The sequence below is a fragment of the Sus scrofa genome, chromosome 3 (assembly GCF_000003025.6).
Source record: "Sus scrofa isolate TJ Tabasco breed Duroc chromosome 3, Sscrofa11.1, whole genome shotgun sequence".
Taxonomy (NCBI): Eukaryota; Metazoa; Chordata; class Mammalia; order Artiodactyla; family Suidae; genus Sus; species Sus scrofa.
In genome coordinates, this window is record NC_010445.4 from 10,973,998 (window position 1) to 10,991,883 (window position 17,886).

General features: G+C 59.9%; 1 protein-coding gene across 1 annotated transcript; it reads right to left on the reverse strand.

Moving 5' to 3' along the window:
* On the reverse strand, positions 130 to 17,849 carry STX1A (syntaxin 1A). Its single transcript, XM_003124422.5, is given in 11 exon segments — positions 130 to 1,538; positions 1,748 to 1,858; positions 3,585 to 3,722; positions 4,552 to 4,625; positions 4,734 to 4,805; positions 4,808 to 4,841; positions 4,940 to 5,013; positions 5,704 to 5,778; positions 8,439 to 8,538; positions 8,890 to 8,967; positions 17,756 to 17,849. Coding segments are annotated over 11 exon segments (864 nt in total). The 5' UTR covers positions 17,786 to 17,849; the 3' UTR covers positions 130 to 1,460.

A 17,886-nucleotide genomic window follows, 5' to 3' on the forward strand; every position in this document is an offset into this window, starting at 1 on the left:
TGTTGCTGTGGCTGTGGTGTAGGCCAGAGGCTACAGCTCTGATTAGACCCCCTAGCCTGGGAACCTCCATATGCTGCAGGAGCGGCCCTAAAAAGGGCAAAAAAAAAAAAACCCGAACTAGAGACAAGACATGGTACAGATACAAATGTTTAGTCTACATAAAAACTTCACAAAATGGGCCGCTGGTTGTACCAAGACCTTTGGTGAAGGGGTGGGGGGAGGGGAGTTGCTGTTCAAGAAGGCAGCACGGACGGTGGTCACCGACACCGGCAAGAGCAAAGCCAAGGGAAGGAGGGGCACAGAGCTGGCCCCTCCCTACTGCATGCGCTCGCAGGCACACGCCTTGCCTGTCAACGAGGAAGAGGGGTCTTGAGTGGAGGCTTGTTTCTGACCTCAGTCCCCAGATGGTGGGAAGAGGGAGGTTTCCTCCTGGTGGCTGCTGAATACTGTGTCTGAGACACCTGACACCCACGTGGCACATCAGTGGGGGCAGTGAGGGCAGGACAGGATGGCAGGCCAGAAGTAACGTCGACTTCTCGAGCACAAGAGAGCAGGGACCACTGTCCCAAACATGCAACATACAATGGCTTGAGGACCCGACTGAGGCCTGTGGGGAGAGTGGCTGGCCCAGGCCGTGGGCTTCGCCAGCACAGAGGCCTGACTGAGCCTGCTCTGCCTCACTAGCTCCAACAGCGGCTGCAGACCAGGCACCAGTCAGCCCCTTGCAGAATGTGACCCGGGGTCAGGCATAGCCCAAGGGGGTTGCTCCTGGGGCTGCAGGAGTGTAGGAAGGGAGGCTAAGGCCGCCAAAGACCTACTGGACTGCTCCACGGTAGGGAAGGAAGCCTGGTCTTGACACGGCCAGAAGCCACCTGGCCACGGCACCCTGAGCCTCCCTGGCAGTGATCAGCTGTTAGAGGCTTAGAGCTGGGCTGTCTCTCAGGGCCACCCCTCCTCTAACCCGAAAAGCAGCACCATGTGGCCAGCTGGTCCCCAGCCCTCGGGGCTCGGCTTAGGGGCACAGCTGGAGAGGACACAGGATGGGGCAGATGGCCTGGTCAGCAAGAGGCAAGGTCGGGGTCTGGCAAGAGCCCTGATGCCAGGAGAGGGCAGGCCCCAGGCCAGAGGGGAGGCAGGGAAGGGGAGCGTGGCTAACCACTCAGGGCAGCCCTGCCCAGCGGCGAAGGAGGCCTGGGCCAGGGCCTGCGTCTGTCCCTTGCTGGCCCAGCCCCACCCGGCTGGCGGTTTCCCAGCCTGGCTCCCCCCTGCCTGTTCTGTACAGACGCACACTGTCACAAAGATCATGCACACGACGGCTCAGGGCAGGGTGGGGCAGGGCCCCTGTGGCAGAGAACGGAGCAGTCTGGGGGAGGGAGGAGAGGGCCCCCAGCCAGGTGGTGGCTGCCAGGGGGGCCTCCTCGGGGTGGACCATCCGGAGCGAATGGCCGGTGGGGCGGTTTCTAGCCAAAGATGCCGCCAAAGGTGGAGGCGATGACGATGCCCAGGACCACACAGCAGATGATGATCATGATCTTCTTCTGCGCAGGGAGGCAAAAGGAGACCTCAGCTCAGAGGGCGCCGGAGGAGGACAGGGAGGGAGGCGGAGCCTTTGGGCGGAGCTTGGGGGAGGGGCCTCCGATGAGGGCTGGAAAGGCTGGGGGCGGGGCCAAGGCAGAATGGGGAGGGGCTGGTGCGGGGCGGGGGGCGGTGTCTGGGGGGGGGCTTGGGCAGACTTGGGGCTACTGACCCGGCGAGCCTTGCTCTGGTACTTGACGGCCTTCTTGGTGTCCGACACTGCCCTCTCCACGTAGTCCACCGAATGTTCCACGTTGTACTCAATCCTGTCAATCATCTCCCCCTGTGCGGCCAGGGGCACCCGAGCTCCAGAGGGCCCCCTCAGGGTTGGGAGGGGGCCCAGGGCAGGATTTCGGGAAAGCAACCTGAGGTGAGAGAGAGGGGGGATGTGAGGGGAGGGGGTACAGCTTCTCACCTGGGCCCTTCACACCAGGCACCCCGAGCAGCTCCCCAAAATACAACCATCCTGGGGCGGGAATTGGCCATGCAGTCTCAGCCAAGGGCATGGGGACCGTGCAGAGGATGCTCAGCTGAAGCCCTGACCCTGGTGCTAGACAGAGGAAGGTGGGGGCGACAATGGGTGGGTGGAGCCTGGCCACAGTGACAATGGTGAACCCCCCCACTCCATCCTCCCGTCATCCAGCCTCAACAGGCTTTGCTCTTCAACTTTGAAGACCCCCCTGCCCAGGAGTTCCTCTTGTGACTCAGCAGGTTAAGAACCTGACTAGCACCCATGAGGATGTCGGTTCCATCCCTGGCCTCAGTGGGTTAAGGATCCAGCATTGCCATGAGCTGTGGTCTAGGTCACACACGTGGCTTGGATCCTACATGGCTGTGGCTGTGGTGTAGGCCAGCAGCTGCAGCTCCAATTCAACCCCTAGCCTGGAAACTTCCATATGCGGCAGGTACAGCCCTAAAAAGCAAAAAAGACCCTCCTTCCCAGTCCCACAGCCCTCATGGGGTCCTGCAGTCTGGTCCATGCAGCCCCCAGAAGCCACAGGACTCCAGCAGCAGCGTGTTCACAGCTGACTGCTCTCTCCAAGTCCACTGCTCCCACTGGTGTCCCTATCACCATGGTCCCTCACCTGATGAAAGCAGTAGTGACCTCCTCACAGCCCCCCTGCTGCCTGACTTGGGCCACGCCACCCCCACACCTAAGACCCTCCAACCTAGAAGAGACTCCAGACACCCAGCACCTCTGTGAGGACCCCCGCCTCCCTCATCTCCAATTCCCCATGGGATCCTGCCGCCAGCCGGCCTTTCTGCTTCTCTTCAAGTAAGTCAGGCTCTTGCTGGTTTCAGAACTGTGGTGTTGCTGGTCCCTCTGCCTGGACCAGCTCTTCACTCTTCCCCAGGAAGTCACAGCTCAAACACCATGTCCCTGGGGAGGCCTTCCCTGAGCACCCCATCCAAAGTGAGCATTACTCTAAGGGTGGCTCTTGGACTAGTAGCATCGTCGTCACCCTTGATCTTGTTAGGCATACAAATTTACGAGGCCCCACCCTGACCGACCAATCTCTGTGAATGGGGACCGGAACAGGGGAATTTACAAGCCCTCCAAGTGGCTCCTGGGAGCTTTCAAGTTTGAGAATCACTGCTCTGTCACACTGCCACCTCCCAACATCTCCTGAGCACCTGGTGTCATTTACTTATGCTGCCCTTTCACCCAACAAACATCAGCGCCGGGAGCAGGCTCTCAGCTGTCCTAGGGATGTGCCCATCCACAGTGCCCACATGACCAAGAGCTGGCCAACAAGCCAGGACAAGATTGGGTGGAGGTGGGAAGGGCCATGCAGGGCCTGGGGTTCCCCGGGGGCCAAGCAGAGCCATGCAGAGGGTCCTTCTGGGGAGCAGGACCCTGGAGGCAGTTACAACAGTGCGTGGTTAGTTACCTGAAGACTCGATCCCTCCCAGGTAGGGCAGCGTGGCGGGCAGAAAGGGCAGGGTTAGTGCAGCCGGGGTGCTGCTGGGGGTCGTCGGGGAGAGGCCGTGGGGCCCCGGGCACACACCTGGCTCTCCACGAGCATGGCCATGTCCATGAACATGTCGTGCAGCTCCCGGATGCTGTTCTCCAGCTTGATGATCTCACTGTGGCGCGTCTCAATCTCGCTCAGGGCCTGCTTCGAGACGCTGGAGTCCATGATGATCTGGGGGGGTGGGAACAGTGGGCTGGGACCCAGGGACACACAGAAGGGGGTGGGATGGGGACTGGGACCAGGACAGCAAGAGGCCAAGGGCAGAGGCAGCTGGGATGAGTAGTGACCTGAGCAGAAGGTCCTAGAAGCAGAGCCAGAGGCTTCTTTCTTAGCTGCAGCCCTCCCCTCACTTCCTGCTCAGCTCTTACCAGCTGTTACTTAATTTCTCTGAGAACCGGTTTCCTCCTACCTGTAGAGTTCTACCTGCAACACTGGGCTACTAACACTCTCCCCCCGTGCTTGCCAACAGCAGCTGCTGAGAGGGAGTTCTTCCCACCAGTGTTGTAGGAGCCCAAGAGGACTGCCCCAAGGACCTAGGCCTTCTCCTGTCCCTCTTCTCCTGTTCTTCCTCCCACACTAAATAAGCTGACCACCCCCCATCCCAGAACCACGTGCCTAAGCTGCCTCCCCTGCCCATGTGCCACCTCTTTCAGTAAGCGCCCCCTGCTTGGTAGAGCATGGAGCTTCACCTGAATGTCCTCCGGGAGGGGCAAAAGGTCCTGAGGCTGGCGGAAGGAGCCCCTAGCCCCTGGTGAAGGAGCAGGGGCAGCCAGGAAGCAGACCCACTGGGAGGAACCAGGAGGCGGGTCTTAACGTCCCCTTTGGCCCTAACATTTATGTGACCTCTGCCTGGTCCCTTCCCCTCTCTGGGACTCAGCCTTCTCGTCTCTAAAACCTGCCTCACAGGGGACTGTGTCTGAACACTGCCCAGATCTAGCACTCTGCACACACACCCAGGTCCCTGGTGGGAGGGATTGTGGCTGGAAGGGTGCACACTCACCCCCGAGGCAAAGATGGCCGGGTTCCCGCTCTCCAGCATGTCTTCCAGCTCCTCGCTCGTCGTGGTCCGGCCGGCTGCGAGCAGGGGTCACACTGAACCAGGACCTCCCCAGGGTGGTCAGCAGCCGCTCCGCGCCGTTCTCTCACCGTGACCCCGCCCCCGCCCCGCCCCCCTCATCTTACTGATCTCCAGCTGCCTCTGAATGCGGCCCTTGCAGCGCTCGCGGTAGTCAGACTGGGTGGCGTTGTATTCGACATCACCTCCACAAACTTCCGGGACAGCGTGGAGTGCTGGGGACCCAAATGGGGGTGCAGGTGTCAGGCTCTGCCCCACAGGGCCCCAGAGCCCCAGGTGCACGCGCTGCCCGTCCCAGGGGCCCAGCCCACACCTGTGTCTTTCGGATTCTCAGGTCAGCGGAAGAACGGTTCAGGCCTTCCTCCTGCTCGATGCTCTGCTCGATGCCTGGGCAACAGACGGCTGCTGATAACCTGCCCTATTCACCGCTGCTTCCCCCCACACCCACACCCAGGGTCTGGCTCAGTGCCCCCCGGCCCCCACCCCACCATGGGGAACTTGTGTTGTCTGGTGAGTGGGGTCACACAGGAAGCAGAGGAAGAGGTCTGGGCACTGATGGAGGAGGAGCCAACAAGGGCCCTTCCAGGCATGATGCATTCCAGGCCTATATGCACACAAAGCTGTGTGCATGCATGCACCTACTACATGCTAGGCCTGGTGGCTCAGGCCCACTCTGTCTTTCTCCTGCTCAGGAAGGCTGTGCACCAAACAAGGGGCCATGCCCAAGGTGGGCAGGGGCAGGTGGCCGGCCACCTCCTGCTGGGCACATGACCCCTAGGCCATGGATTCTAGGGCTCCTGCATGGGACCAGGCAGTGCTGGCCACTCTTTAACTCTCTTTAGCTGAGGTGGGGGACAGTGCCCAGAGTGGAACATTTTCTGGACGGAGCCCGAGGCACGTGTCCCAAGGCCCAGTCCAGAGCCAGCACAGACAGGCCTTGCCAGGTAGTTGCTGAGCAAATGGCACATGATGGAGCCCTCACAAAGGACAGCAAGACCCAGTGTCCCCCTTAGTCAGTGAAACCCCACGGGCTGCGTGCTCCCCACATCCCAGGCAAGGCCTGGAGCCCAGACTCACTCTTCAACTTGGAGCGAACTTTGTTTGCGGTCTTCTTTATGTCAGACATGAGTTCCTCCAGCTCCTCCTTCGTCTCTGGGGAGGTAGAAGCCGTGACAGGGAGTCCTCTGGACTCCCCCTGCCTGATGTTCAGGCTGGGGCCCAAGGGGGGCTCTGGGCAGATCTGGGTCTCCCCTCGTGCCCTGGCTAAGGCTCTGCCTGCTGCTCCAGCTGCAGCCTCACCCCCTCTCGTGCTGCCTCCCAAGAAGCCTCCCTTCCTCCTTTGCTGGCTCCCCCCCACCCCCTGCAGATAACAGATGGGTCTAAATTTAAGGCAGAAATCATTGCGGAACAGCTGGCGATGCTGGAGTTGGCACTGGGAACATTCACTTGGTACTTGCCTGAGTCGGAGGTGGGGGTGCGGGGCTCACCTAGCGCTACCTGGTGGCTCATGGGGGTGAGCATCCAGCCAATGGGCTGATGGGGCCAGGGCGCAAGGAGGGGAAGCCAGCCCTCCATCAAGCACCCTGGGGGAGCAGACCCTGTTCTAGTCACCGCCTGCCCCAGGCGCTGAGCTCAGTGACGGCCAATTGCTGAGTGCCCCGCAGGTGGACAGAAACTGGAGGCACCTGCCCTGGGGGCCGGGGCTGGGATAAGAGCTTCGAAGAGGTGGGCCGCTCTGGAGGTAGCAGGCAGCTGGGCCCATGGGAGGGTGAAGTTGGGGGAGGGCAGTGGCATAGTTTCCGGCACTTGTTCCAACTGGAACCATCCCCCTAAAGCTGGCAGAGGCAATGGGGATGCCCAGGTCACCCCACTCCCTGCAAGGGGTTGGCTGGCAAAGCAGCGCAAAATGGCTGTTTGCCTCTGGGGCCGGGTGGAGCCCAGCCTCAGGGCCACCCCTCACGCCTGCATCCCTTGGAGGAACCTGGCTGAAGTCTTCCTCATCCACCCTCCGCTTGCTTCTGGGGCTGGGGCTTCTCCCATAGGGGACTCAAGAAGGACGATGACAGTGGCCCATCAGGTGGGGGCCACTTCCCAAGTGGAACTGTGGAATTGTGAGTGAGGTGGAGTGAGGGGCTTCCAAGAGCGGAGGAGGGCGCCTCCTTCGTAGGAACAAAGGAAAACTCGGTTACCAGCTGCTCTGACGTCTCAGCCTCTTTTGCTCAGACCCAAAATAGCCCAGTCCGGATGGCAGCCCCCAGAAAGGCAGAGCAAGACATGGCCCAGGAAAGCCCCCCGCTTACTGCCAGCTTTCCTTGTGACATCCGCTCTACTCCGCCTCTGCCCAAGAACCCTCAATGGGGAGCCCCCTCCCCCTGGGAGTGCCCATTAGCCCACACCAGCGACCATCAGCTGGGTCTCGACTGCTCAGCTCATGGGTGGCGATTCTGAACTGGTCACTAATGACACATGATGAAGGTGGCACAAGGGAGCCAAGGCTGGGGGAGCTGGGCAGCTATCACCCCACCCCCACCTGCCCCACCTTTCAGCAGGTGAGAGGCCAACTCTAGCTCTTTAGAGCCTCACCCCACAGTCAGCCCCCTTCTGAGCCTCAGCAGGAGTGACCCACCAGGAACACGCACTGACCCAGACACACAGAAACCACGTCATATGCGCTGCCTCAGATAAACCTCTGGCGGGGGGGCAAAGCATGCTGACGTGGTGACTGAGCTGGATGTACGCGCTGCTCGCGGAGGTCCCACCTACCCTTTCCACCCCTTCCAGCTCCCACCTGGCTCATCTTGCCTTCCAAGGGCCTGCCACTGGGCTTGGTCGTTGTGGCACTGGCCTCAGGTTCAAGCACACTTTGGGGCCATGGAAAGATTTATTCTGGGTGCTCAAGGATGCCCGGGTTTGGACTGAGAGGCCACTGATAGGAAGGCAATGCTGAAGCCAAGAACGAAATCAAGCCCTAGGTGCCTGGGCCCCTCCCCATGAGTGCCTGGGCAGCAGCTGGACCCACCCACGTGCTTTGTCATTGGGCCCCACAGGCTGGCACCTTCCAAGGAGCTGGAGAAAGGAGAAAGGAGGTGAGTAAGCTGTAAGAACAGGCTGTGCACACTCCCGGTCTGAGGAGTCCAGGTGGCTGGCCTGGGGCCCGGCCCTGGAACTACCTCCCTGGGGCTGAGGCGGGGCCCCCCAGGGGAGGGGGATCACGGGCCTGCATCACCAGCCTGGCCCGGATTCGTGCAGTCATCAACACCTCCATGGGAATTGTGACAGCCAGATCAGGGGGACCCATGTGGGGACAGAGTGAACTGCAGACACACACAGGCTCCCTGTACAGAGGGAGAGGTGACTTCCTGGAGTCCTGAGAATGCCCGGCTCCGGGGTACCAGTGGCCAAGCGCCAGGACTGCCAGCTTTTTCCGGAAACTGCCTGTTGGCCGGTTTGCCCTCCCACAGTGCGGATGCCTCAGAGCTGCCATCTGCTCCCCTGGGAGCGAGGCAAAGGGAGGGGCTGGGCCGAGGGGCCTCCAATTGATCCAAGGCAGCTCCTTCCCAGAGTCCCCAGGCTGCTGTACCTGGGGAGGGCAGGGCAGCTGCCTGGCCCCACCCCTCCCACCAGGCACCTTGCAGGTGATACTGGGCACTGACCCCCCACCCCAGAGGGGACAGCTGTGTTTCCTGAGGCTTCCAGGGGAGCCCTGCCCCCTGGCCAGGCCCAGGCACCCCTCAGCCACCAGCAATGAGCATCCCTCCGGGCAGCAGCGCCTTCCCAGAGGCCTGTGGAGCCCCTCATGCCCACCCACTCACTCTCGTCAGGGTTGGGGGAGGCCAGGATGGCGCTGTGCTTCCGCTTCACCTCCTCCACGTTCTCCGCGATCTTGTCAATGAAGCCGCGGATCTCCTCCACCTGCGGACCGAGGCTGTCAGGAGGCGAATCCAGGGAGAGGGCTTCTCCAGCTGAGGGCTTGCCCAGAGGAGGGCCAGAGGTCGGGGCCAGGCTTCAGATAGGAGGTGTGTGTGTGTGGGGGTGCCCCAAGGATCCTTCTAGACTGGAGTGGGGGTGGGAGAAGTGGGCAACCCCAAACTTGGCTCCCCTCTGAGACTCAGTCTATTCACCCTCCAAAGGGGCTCATTAATGGGCTCCTGTGAGCTGCTGAGCCAGGCACAGTGGGCGAGAGCCCCAGGCCTGGCTCGGAGGTGAGACATGGCCACCCCAGGTCTGCTGGTGTTTGGGGAGAGGCGGGTGTGCGGCTCCCACCTGTTCGAAGAACTCATCCATGAAGCGGTCTCGGTCCACGGTGACAGTGACGTCATCATCATCATCGCTGTCCTTGGCCTGCATGGATGGTGTGCAGCCGTGAGCAGACGGTGGTAGGACCACTGGGTCCCACTGGGCCTGGGACCCTGGACTGCCCAGCATCCACATACAGCAGGTCCAGGGCCCAACCACCGCCCCTCCATCCCCTCGGCAGGGACACGTCTGAGACCTGGGGGACCACTGAGGTCCCAGCAGGATTATGGAGCAAGGACTTGCCAGTCAGTTTGGTGACAGAGCCAAGTAAGTGTCCACCTCCACGCTGGGTACTCCTTCCCTTGCTCGGCTGCCTCCTCTGCCCCATAGGCCTGGGGTCCTCTCTCCGCAAGGTGCAGCTGAGGAGGCCCTCCAGGGGCTAGGCCACTGGCCACAACTCACAGACACTGCCCGAGACAGGCTGCCAGGAGTTCCCTAGCTCCCTCTGTGGGGAGGGCCATGGGGGGGGGCTGGGCACCACCAACACTCTCCTGCCAAAAGGTAGGATGGCTCAGATACAGGCCATCCCCACAGCACACAGGCAGGCCTGGGAGTTACCACCCTGTGGGGGGCGCTCTGTGACATGCCAGCCTTGATCCCTCAGATCGCCTGGGGAACTCTCCTTGCTGGAGCTGCAGCCGGCAGCCTACACCACAGCCACAGACAGCAACTGGATCTGAGCTGTGTCTGCGACTACATCACAGCTGATGGCAGCGCTGGATCCTGAGCCCACTGAGCGAGGTCAGAGATCGAACTCGCATCCTCATGGATACTAGTCGGGTTCTTAACCTGCTGAGCCACATGGGGAACTTCCTTCTTGTCGGTCTTGACATTGATCTTGATTCTCTTTCCTTCCAGGCCCAGAGCAGGTCTGGCAGGCCCAAGAGGCCACTCATGTTGCCACTTGGCTCGGGGCCCGCCTTAGGCCTCAGCCACAGGTGCAGGTCCCGCCCCATGGTCCCAGGAACAGCAGTACAAAAGCTGGCCCATCAGGGGGTGGGGGGTAATGACACCTCTGACTTCCTGGCATGCCAGCCTCGCTCATTACTGTCCACCCCACACCTGGAGTCGGCCCACTCTGCTGGCAAGGACAAGGTCCCTGTCCACCGCCCTGGCCAGGGCAGTCACCCGAGACTGGGAGTCTTGGGTTCAGTCATGCCTCTTCATTTCTCAGCGCCCCACAGGGAGGAGGCACCCCCCGCACCTCCATGCTCCCTGTTGAGGATGGAGGCAGGTGGAGGCTGAGGGGACAGGGAGGCTGGGCGGGGCAGGGTTCAGGGTCCAGCACAGACACTGACAGGCGGAGGGACGTCCCCTCTGGATCTGCTTGCTCCTCTATGAAATGCAGACAGGGATGGCTGGCTGAGAACGGGTGGGGAGGCCCAGCATGTTCCGTAAAAGGCCGTGGCCTCTGGGCTCCCAGGGTCCCACTATCCCACCAAAGGGGGACCAAGCATGAGAGGGGGTTGGTTGGGAGCTTTATGGAGGCGGCCCCTCTCATCAGGAGATCACACCTCCTCCCCCAGCAGCTAAAATAAATCCTCGCTCCCACAAGTGCCTGTGGCTGCCGCCAGGTGGCCCCCATCCTCCCACCAAGCTCCCCCCCCCCGCCCCCCCGCCATAGCCACAGAGAATCTAGGAGCCATCTCCACACTTTGCACCACGCAGGCCCAGGAGCCGAGCCAGAGGAGCACTCTCCAGGGAAAGTGAGACAGGGTGCAGCCTGGAGGAGGGCTGGGCCCCCTCCCGGCAGCCTGCCAGGTTGGGAAGTGGCCTCAGGAGTTCCTGCCATTCAGAGACCTGGCTCCTCTATCCTTCTGGTGCCGGAGGAGAAGAGGGGTAGATGGGAAGAAGCAGGCGAATTTTTCCAGCTCCCTTCCCTTCTAGAGTAATGATCAGCTTGAGCCAAAGACAAGGGTGCCTGAGTTGCCAGAGATGAGAGTTACTGCAGGAAGCCGGGGGCTGAGGTCCCTCTCTGGGCCTCAGCTTGCCCATCTGTGAAGCAGACTTACCTTCTCCAGGCCAGCTCAACCTGCAGGCAGGACTGAGGACAGAGGCAGGACTCAGGTAGCTCCTCCAACAGAGGGAGGCTGGAGAGATGCCACACCCTCCTCCCTGCTCTCCGACAACCGGAGGGTTTCGGGCATGACCTCACTGCCTTGGTCAAACCAGCGGTGGCTCCAAGTCTTATGGCTTCTTCCTCCTCACCCCTCTTCTTCATGGCACTGCCCCAGCCTGAAATCTGATCCCACCTGCAACCATCTCCCTGCCCCTACAATTTACCCACCATCCTCCCTGCTGGCCCTACGCGGTCCCCTCTGCCTGCAGTCTGGATTCCGTGAAGCAGACAGTCTCCTCAGCCATAGATGCCACCCTCCTCAGCTGCCTTCCTCAGCTCCCCAGCTTCCATATTTCGCTCCTCTGGTTCCCCACACCCTGTGCACAGCCCTGCTGGAGCCGCAGCCTCAGACTCAAGCCCTACAGGATCTGAAGTCACCTTGGCCACAGTTTCTAGCCTCAGCTTTCACACCTCTAGTTATGGAGAGCTCACTGCCTTCCCAGGCAGGTCTGCCTATCTGAGGCAGCCCCAGTTGCTAGAAAGTCCTTCCTCTTCCTGGGGTCTGAGCCCTCTCCCTGGGCAGCCTGCCAGACATCTGAAGGTGGTGTCCACATCCTCCCTGGGTTGTTCTTCTCAAGCCAACCACTCCCTCCCCTTCAGATCCTTCCCAGGGGCCCCAAATTGCAGTCCCCTGCCCCAGACTTGTTCCACTCAGCCTGTCTTCTCCAGCGATACAGAATACAAACTGAATATGCTGCTGATTATAGTCTGAGTGCTGCCAAAGAGCTGACCCATCACCTTCCTCTTTCTACACCATCTACCTCTGTTCATGCAACCAAAGATCACTGAAGTGATCATACAGCACTTCCCGCCAAGGAAAGCCCCAAGCCCTTTCCTACCCTATTTACTCAGTTGGATTTTGAGCTCAGGTGAAGGATCTTTTTCCTGTTTCTTCATCTGTTCTGAGCCTTGTTGCAGTTTCTGAGAATCTGATGGCTTATGTCTCTGCTGCCCCTTCAACTTCATCCACATCTAGGCCAAAGCCGTGAATGATCAGGCCCCAGGCCCCTTGGGAATCTGCCCACCTTTTCTGAGTGGCAGTCACAGCTTTGGAAGGAGTGCTGGACTGCAGCTGGGGACTAGAGAGGCAGCAGCTGAGTCCTGGGGGCAGTAACAAGCTCAAAAGTTCAAATGGGAGTTCCCGTCGTGGCGCAGTGGTTAACAATCCGACTAGGAACCATGAGGTTGCAGGTTCGGTCCCTGCCCTTGGTCAGTGGCTTAACGATCCGGCGTTGCCGTGAGCTGTGGTGTAGGTTGCAGACACGGCTCGGACCAGAGTTGCTGTGGCTCTGGCGTAGGCTGGTGGCTGCAGCTCCAATTCGACCCCTAGCCTGGAAACCTCCATATGCCGCGGGAGTGGCCCAAGAAATAGCAAAAAGACCAAAAAAAAAAAAAAAAAAAAAAAAAAGTTCAAATGTCTTCTGCACAAACCCACCATCATATGGGCACCCTGCCTGCCACCTCGCCAGAAAGTTCCACTCCTTTCTCCTGAGTCCCTTCCTCTGAACCTCCTCCTCTGAACCTCCCTGCTCAGAATCCCCAGTTCTCAAGAGCCCCCAGGTCAGAAACCAGGGGCATCCCCACCCTCCTCTCACATCCAACATCTGATTTGTCCTGGTGTTTTTAACTCATCCTTCAGCGGTTCTCCGCCCGGCTCAGCACTGCCCTGGTTCAGCACCAATCCTTTGGGGGGATTTAAAAAAAAAAAAAAAACAGCTTCTAGGGAGTTTCCATTGTGGCACAGCAGAAATGAATCAAACTAGTATCCATGAGGATGCAGGTTCGATCCCTGGCCTTGCTCAGTGGGTTGAGGATCTTGTGGTGCTGCGAGTTGTGGTGTAGGTCACAGACATGGCTTGGCTGTGGCTGTGGCCGTGGCCGGCAGCTGAAGCTCCGATTCCACCCCTAACCTGGAAACCTTCATATGTCACAGGTGCAGTCCTAAAAAAAAAAAAAAAAAAAAAAAAATTTACAAAATAACAATCAAAAAAACCAACTTCTAGACCGAATGAGAATGATGTGGGGGTGGGGCTGGTGAGGTAAAGTTTTTTTTCTTTTTTCTTTTTTTTTTTTTTTTTTGGCTTTTTGGCTTTTTGCCATTTCTAGGGCTACTCCCGAGGCATATGGAGGTTCCCAGGCTAGGGGTCTAATCGGAGCTGTAGCTGCTGGCCTACGCCACAGCCACAGCAATGCGGGATCCAAGCTGCATCTGCCACCTACAGCACAGCTCACAGCAACGGTGGATCCTTAACCCACTGAGAAAGGACAGGGATCAAACCCGCAACCTCATGGTTCCTAGTCAGATTCGCTAACCACTGAGCCTCGACAGGAACTTCAAGTTTTTTCTTTTCTTTTCAGGGCTGCACCCATGGCATATGGAAGTTCCCAGGCTAGGGGTCGAATTGGAGCTACAGCTGCTGGCCTCCGCCACAGCCAACGCGGGATCCGAGCCATGTCTGTGACCTGCGTCACAGCTTACAGCAATGCTGGATCCTTAATCCACTGAGCGAGGCCAAGGATCAAACCCACATCCTTGCGGACACTATGCTGGGTTCTTAACCCACTAAGCCACAACAGGAACTCTGAGGTTAAGTTTTTTGTAAGCCCCCCAGGATTGAGAACCACTGGTCTGGTCCCCCTCCTCTCTGGCCGGCTGGCTGGCTGTCTCAGCTCTGGCCTCATCACCTCCAGCCTGCACAGTCAGGAAAGCTGGGCAGGGTGGGAGTGACTGAGTACCACCCCCACCGCAGTGATCTGTTGGAACAGGGGAGAGAGGAGATGCCCCTAGACCTGCTAGAACCACCTGGTGCACAGCCCTGACGGTCTCTGCAGTCAGAGGCTCCAGGACACCTTCCTAGAAATAAGAGTGTGAGTCCTCCAGGAGGTACGGCGTCCTGCCATCCTCCAGGCTGGTCCCGGGGGATGGCAGCAGGCCAGCAGGCACAGTTGATTCATTCCTGCTGGAGCAGAAGTTGCTGGTGTCTGCCTCGAAGGCAATTTTTTCCCCTTCTTTTTAATGACTAATCAAAGCCAACATCACCAGAGCAGAGGGGCCCAGAGCTGAGTCAGGGGTGTGCAAGTGGCCAGGCCAGGTTTCCAGGAAGAGAGGGCTCTCCCTCTGACCCTCCCCCTTTCTCCATCCTGCATCCCCCTTCCACCAGATCCCTGCTCTGGTTAGCCCTTAGAAGGGGCCCCAGAGCCGCTCAGGGAGGCAGCTTCAGGGCATGGGGAGAGGCTGGGCTCTGCTTCCCTCTGGGCTCTGTGGGACCTTGGATAAATCCTGGGCCCTTTCTGGACCTCGATTTTCCCACTTTGTAAATCAGGAGGTTGGACTATATGGTCCCTGGAGGCCACCTGTACCTTAGCTGAACATGTGCCCAAATCCTTTTTTTTTTTTTCTTTTTTTAGGAAACCCCAAGGAGGTGATAGGAAGGAAGGAAGGGGGGTCCCTACCCTGGGTCTATTCTTACACCCATTTCTTCTGCTCTGTGGGACGAAGCTGGCTGGCTCCACTGCATGGACAGGTTAAGGCACCAGCCTGCCTGCTGTTGCCCTGGGAACCCCAGTCTCTTCCCAGCAGTGAGTGAGAGAAGGAGACCTGGTGGCAGAGGGCGTCCCTGGGCTTCCCCACCCAGGCCTGCTGGCTGTCCAGTTGCTTGGGCCCTGCTCTCCACCAGGTGTTGGGCCCACCCACCATCCTCCCTCGGTTGGGCATCCCAGCCCCTCTGCCTTTACTCACACTGGTCCCTCCTTCTGGACCATCCACCCTTCTCCCATGCAAATCCAAGCCCTTCTGGGCCATCCCAAGTGCTCTTCTTCCAGGAAGGCTTTTCCAGGGTCTGGCTGCCCCACTCTCCCTCCTCCCTCTGTCCTCTGGCTCCTGCCGCAGGTCCCCTCTGTTCCATATGGCCCAGCATGTACAGAAACACCATTCTGGGCCCTCAGGGGATGGGGGCGGGGGGCGGGGCAGCTCTGACAAGTTCTCAGAAAGAAAACCAGGGAGGCCTCTGAACTGGGGGAAGGAGGCAGATGCAGGCCAGGTGGGGCTGCCTGGGGACATCTTGACCCCAAAGTCTCCCTGGTTGTATGACTGGTCACACAAGTCTTCGCCCCTCTTAAGCCTCCAGGCTTCCCTTCTGATCTCTGAGGCTGTTGAGGGCACAGAGGCCCCCGCCCTGCCCCCTGATGAGCCCCTCATTCTCCCCCTTCGTGAGAAGATCAGCTCCATAGGAGATGAAGGCTGGAGGGCTGGGCCTGGCCTGCGGTGCTGAGGAAACGCGCCAGCTCCTTCCCCAAGTGTGACTTTTATAAATAAGCTCCCTTCGCCTTCCAAATGTGGTGGCGCTGGGTGGGGAAGGAGGAGGAGGGGGAGGAGGGAGAGCCGGTTGGGGGTGGCACAAGTGGCTGGCCCAAGCACCATCCTGTCGAGCCAGCCAGCACTGGCCTCTCTATTCCTGGTTATTTTGGTTCCTGGGGTTCTAGGTCTCCCCCAAATATGGAGTCAGAGTCAAGAGACCTATAACTACCCCTCTTGCCCTGAGAAGCTGGGTTTTAGGTTTTCCTTCCTCTGCTTCATGGACGGGAACCTATGCAGCCCAGAGAGGGACTTGTGGGAACGGCAGCCCCCCGAGACTTATCTGTTCCCCGCACTGTGGGCTCCTGCCAGCTGACCCGCGAGGCTGCATGTGTGCCCAGTGCCTTGGGTGGGGAGGTGTCTGGAGAGGAAGCCTCAGTTTATTTTTAGAGAATCCAGGCCTCACCACTCTGGCGAGTGAGTGTGTGTGTGTGTGTGTGTGTGTGTGTGTGTGTGTGAGTGTGTGTGTGTGTGTGTTGGGCAGTGGAAAGGGGGGAAATCACAGACGCACATCACAGCAAAGACCTGGGTTCAAGCTCCCTACAGCCCAAGCTCTCTGAGACTTTAGATCTCAGCCAGGTTTAAGTATGACTGTTTTTAGGACTAGGCCAAGCCCCTTTCTACCATCCCACTTGATCTACCAGGCCAGCTCTGCTCTCTTGTGCCTCAGTTTCCCCTGCAGCAGAAGGGAGGAAGCTGACGAGCCAGAGGATGTCAGGTGCAAAAGACTGTGTTCCCCTTGACCACCTGGTTCCCACAAACACTCTTGTCTGACGCACCAGGCACCCAGACACCAGCAAATCCACCACACGGCCATTCATCGCCAAGATAACAACACTCCTTCTGACTCAGTCAAGCACAGGAAACTTGAGGGCAACCACAAAAGCTGGTGGGGGAAGTGTTTAGACACCATATATGACATTAGGGGCCATCTTCTTCCTTTGGAACCTCGTGGGGTTTACCCTGGGGGCTGGGCACTCAGCCAGGAATAACACAGGTCTGACGGGAGAGTGGGGGCTGGCAGCTGAGCAATGGGGAGATGGAGGCAGGACAGCACGGGTTGCAGCCCCGGGATGCCTAGGAGACAAGACTCTAACAGGGAGACCCAGGCACAAGTGCAGAAAACCTATGGGCAGAAAGGACAAGCAATGGGATCAAAAGCCCAAAGGACACCTGGAACTCTCCATATAAGGGGACCCAGATTGCTGGCTCTAAGCTGGGCAGCAGAGTAAGGGTTCTGGGGAGGCAGTGAGCTAGGGCCCCCTCTTCCCAGAGACCAGGAGCCAGCAGAGAGGTCAGCCAGAGCATCTGAGGAGTCTCAGCCTGGTCTAGAGCCCTGATGCCCCCCTCCCCACAGACAGGTTTCATTTCCTTCACTGCCCCCCACAGGTGCCCGAGGATGGCCATCTCTAAGGGCAGAAGTGCAAACATTCTGGTAAATGGCTAAGGCCAGGGGAGAGGGGGGGCTTGCTGAGAAGGAGAGGGTGGCAGGGATCTCTGTCAGGACTGGGAGAAGCGGGCTCTGACTAGGTACCTTTGCGCATCCTTCTACTCCCCCTATCCAAACCCCACCCCAGAAGCCACACCCCAGGGGCCTCCGAAACACAGGTGGAAAAATAGGTTCAGGTCGGAATCAGACCAGGGAACCCTGGAAGGGTCTGGAAACGCCGGCCCGGGCTGCCCATAAGCCAGAAAAAGACTGGGAGCGGGTCTGATCCCTCTCGGACTAGGGCGGGCAGCAGATGCCCATCGCCACCGGGTGGGGAGCCACAGGTGATGGGAGCTACAGGTGATGGGAGGTGATGGGGGCAGCGAGCGGCAAGCGCCCGGCGAGACAGCGTCCGCTGGAGGAGCCCGGCCCCACCCCACCGCCCGGTTTCCGCAGCGCGCCCTGCAGCGGGGCTCTGGGCAGGGGACTGCTCTCGGCCCCTTCCCACCAGTCCCATCTGTCTATAATGGAGGAGGGGACAGGAGGGTCAGTGAGGAGACACCCTGGGGAGACCAAGACGGGACCGGCTCCGCAGAGCAGGGAGAAGGCCAGGCTTCTGTCCCGCCACTTATATCCGAGAATAGCCCTCCGACCCCCCAAAGCAAGGGGGCGCCGAAAAGTTAATCCCGGACCCCGGGTTTCAGCCGCCAGCCCGCGGGCCATCGGAGCCGAGCTCACGCGAGCCCGTGACCCCAGTGGGTCCGAGGGGCGGGACCCGGAGAAGATTCGCGGTCCCCGGCTGGGCACCGCTTCTTCCCACCCTGGCCGGGGACGCAGGGGCTGCCGTCCCAGCTGTCACCGAAGCTGGGCAGAGAGCGACCAGCGCGCTGGACGCGAGCGGCAAGAGGCGCCGCGCAGGGGCCGGACTCACCGTGCGGAGCTCCTGGGTTCGGTCCTTCATGCTCCCGGGAGTGGCAGCGGCGCCGGCTGCAGCCCTGTGAGCCCCGCATGCGCGGCGGCCGCCCCGCGGCTGCGCAGCGCCAGCCCGGCCCCGCCCCGGCC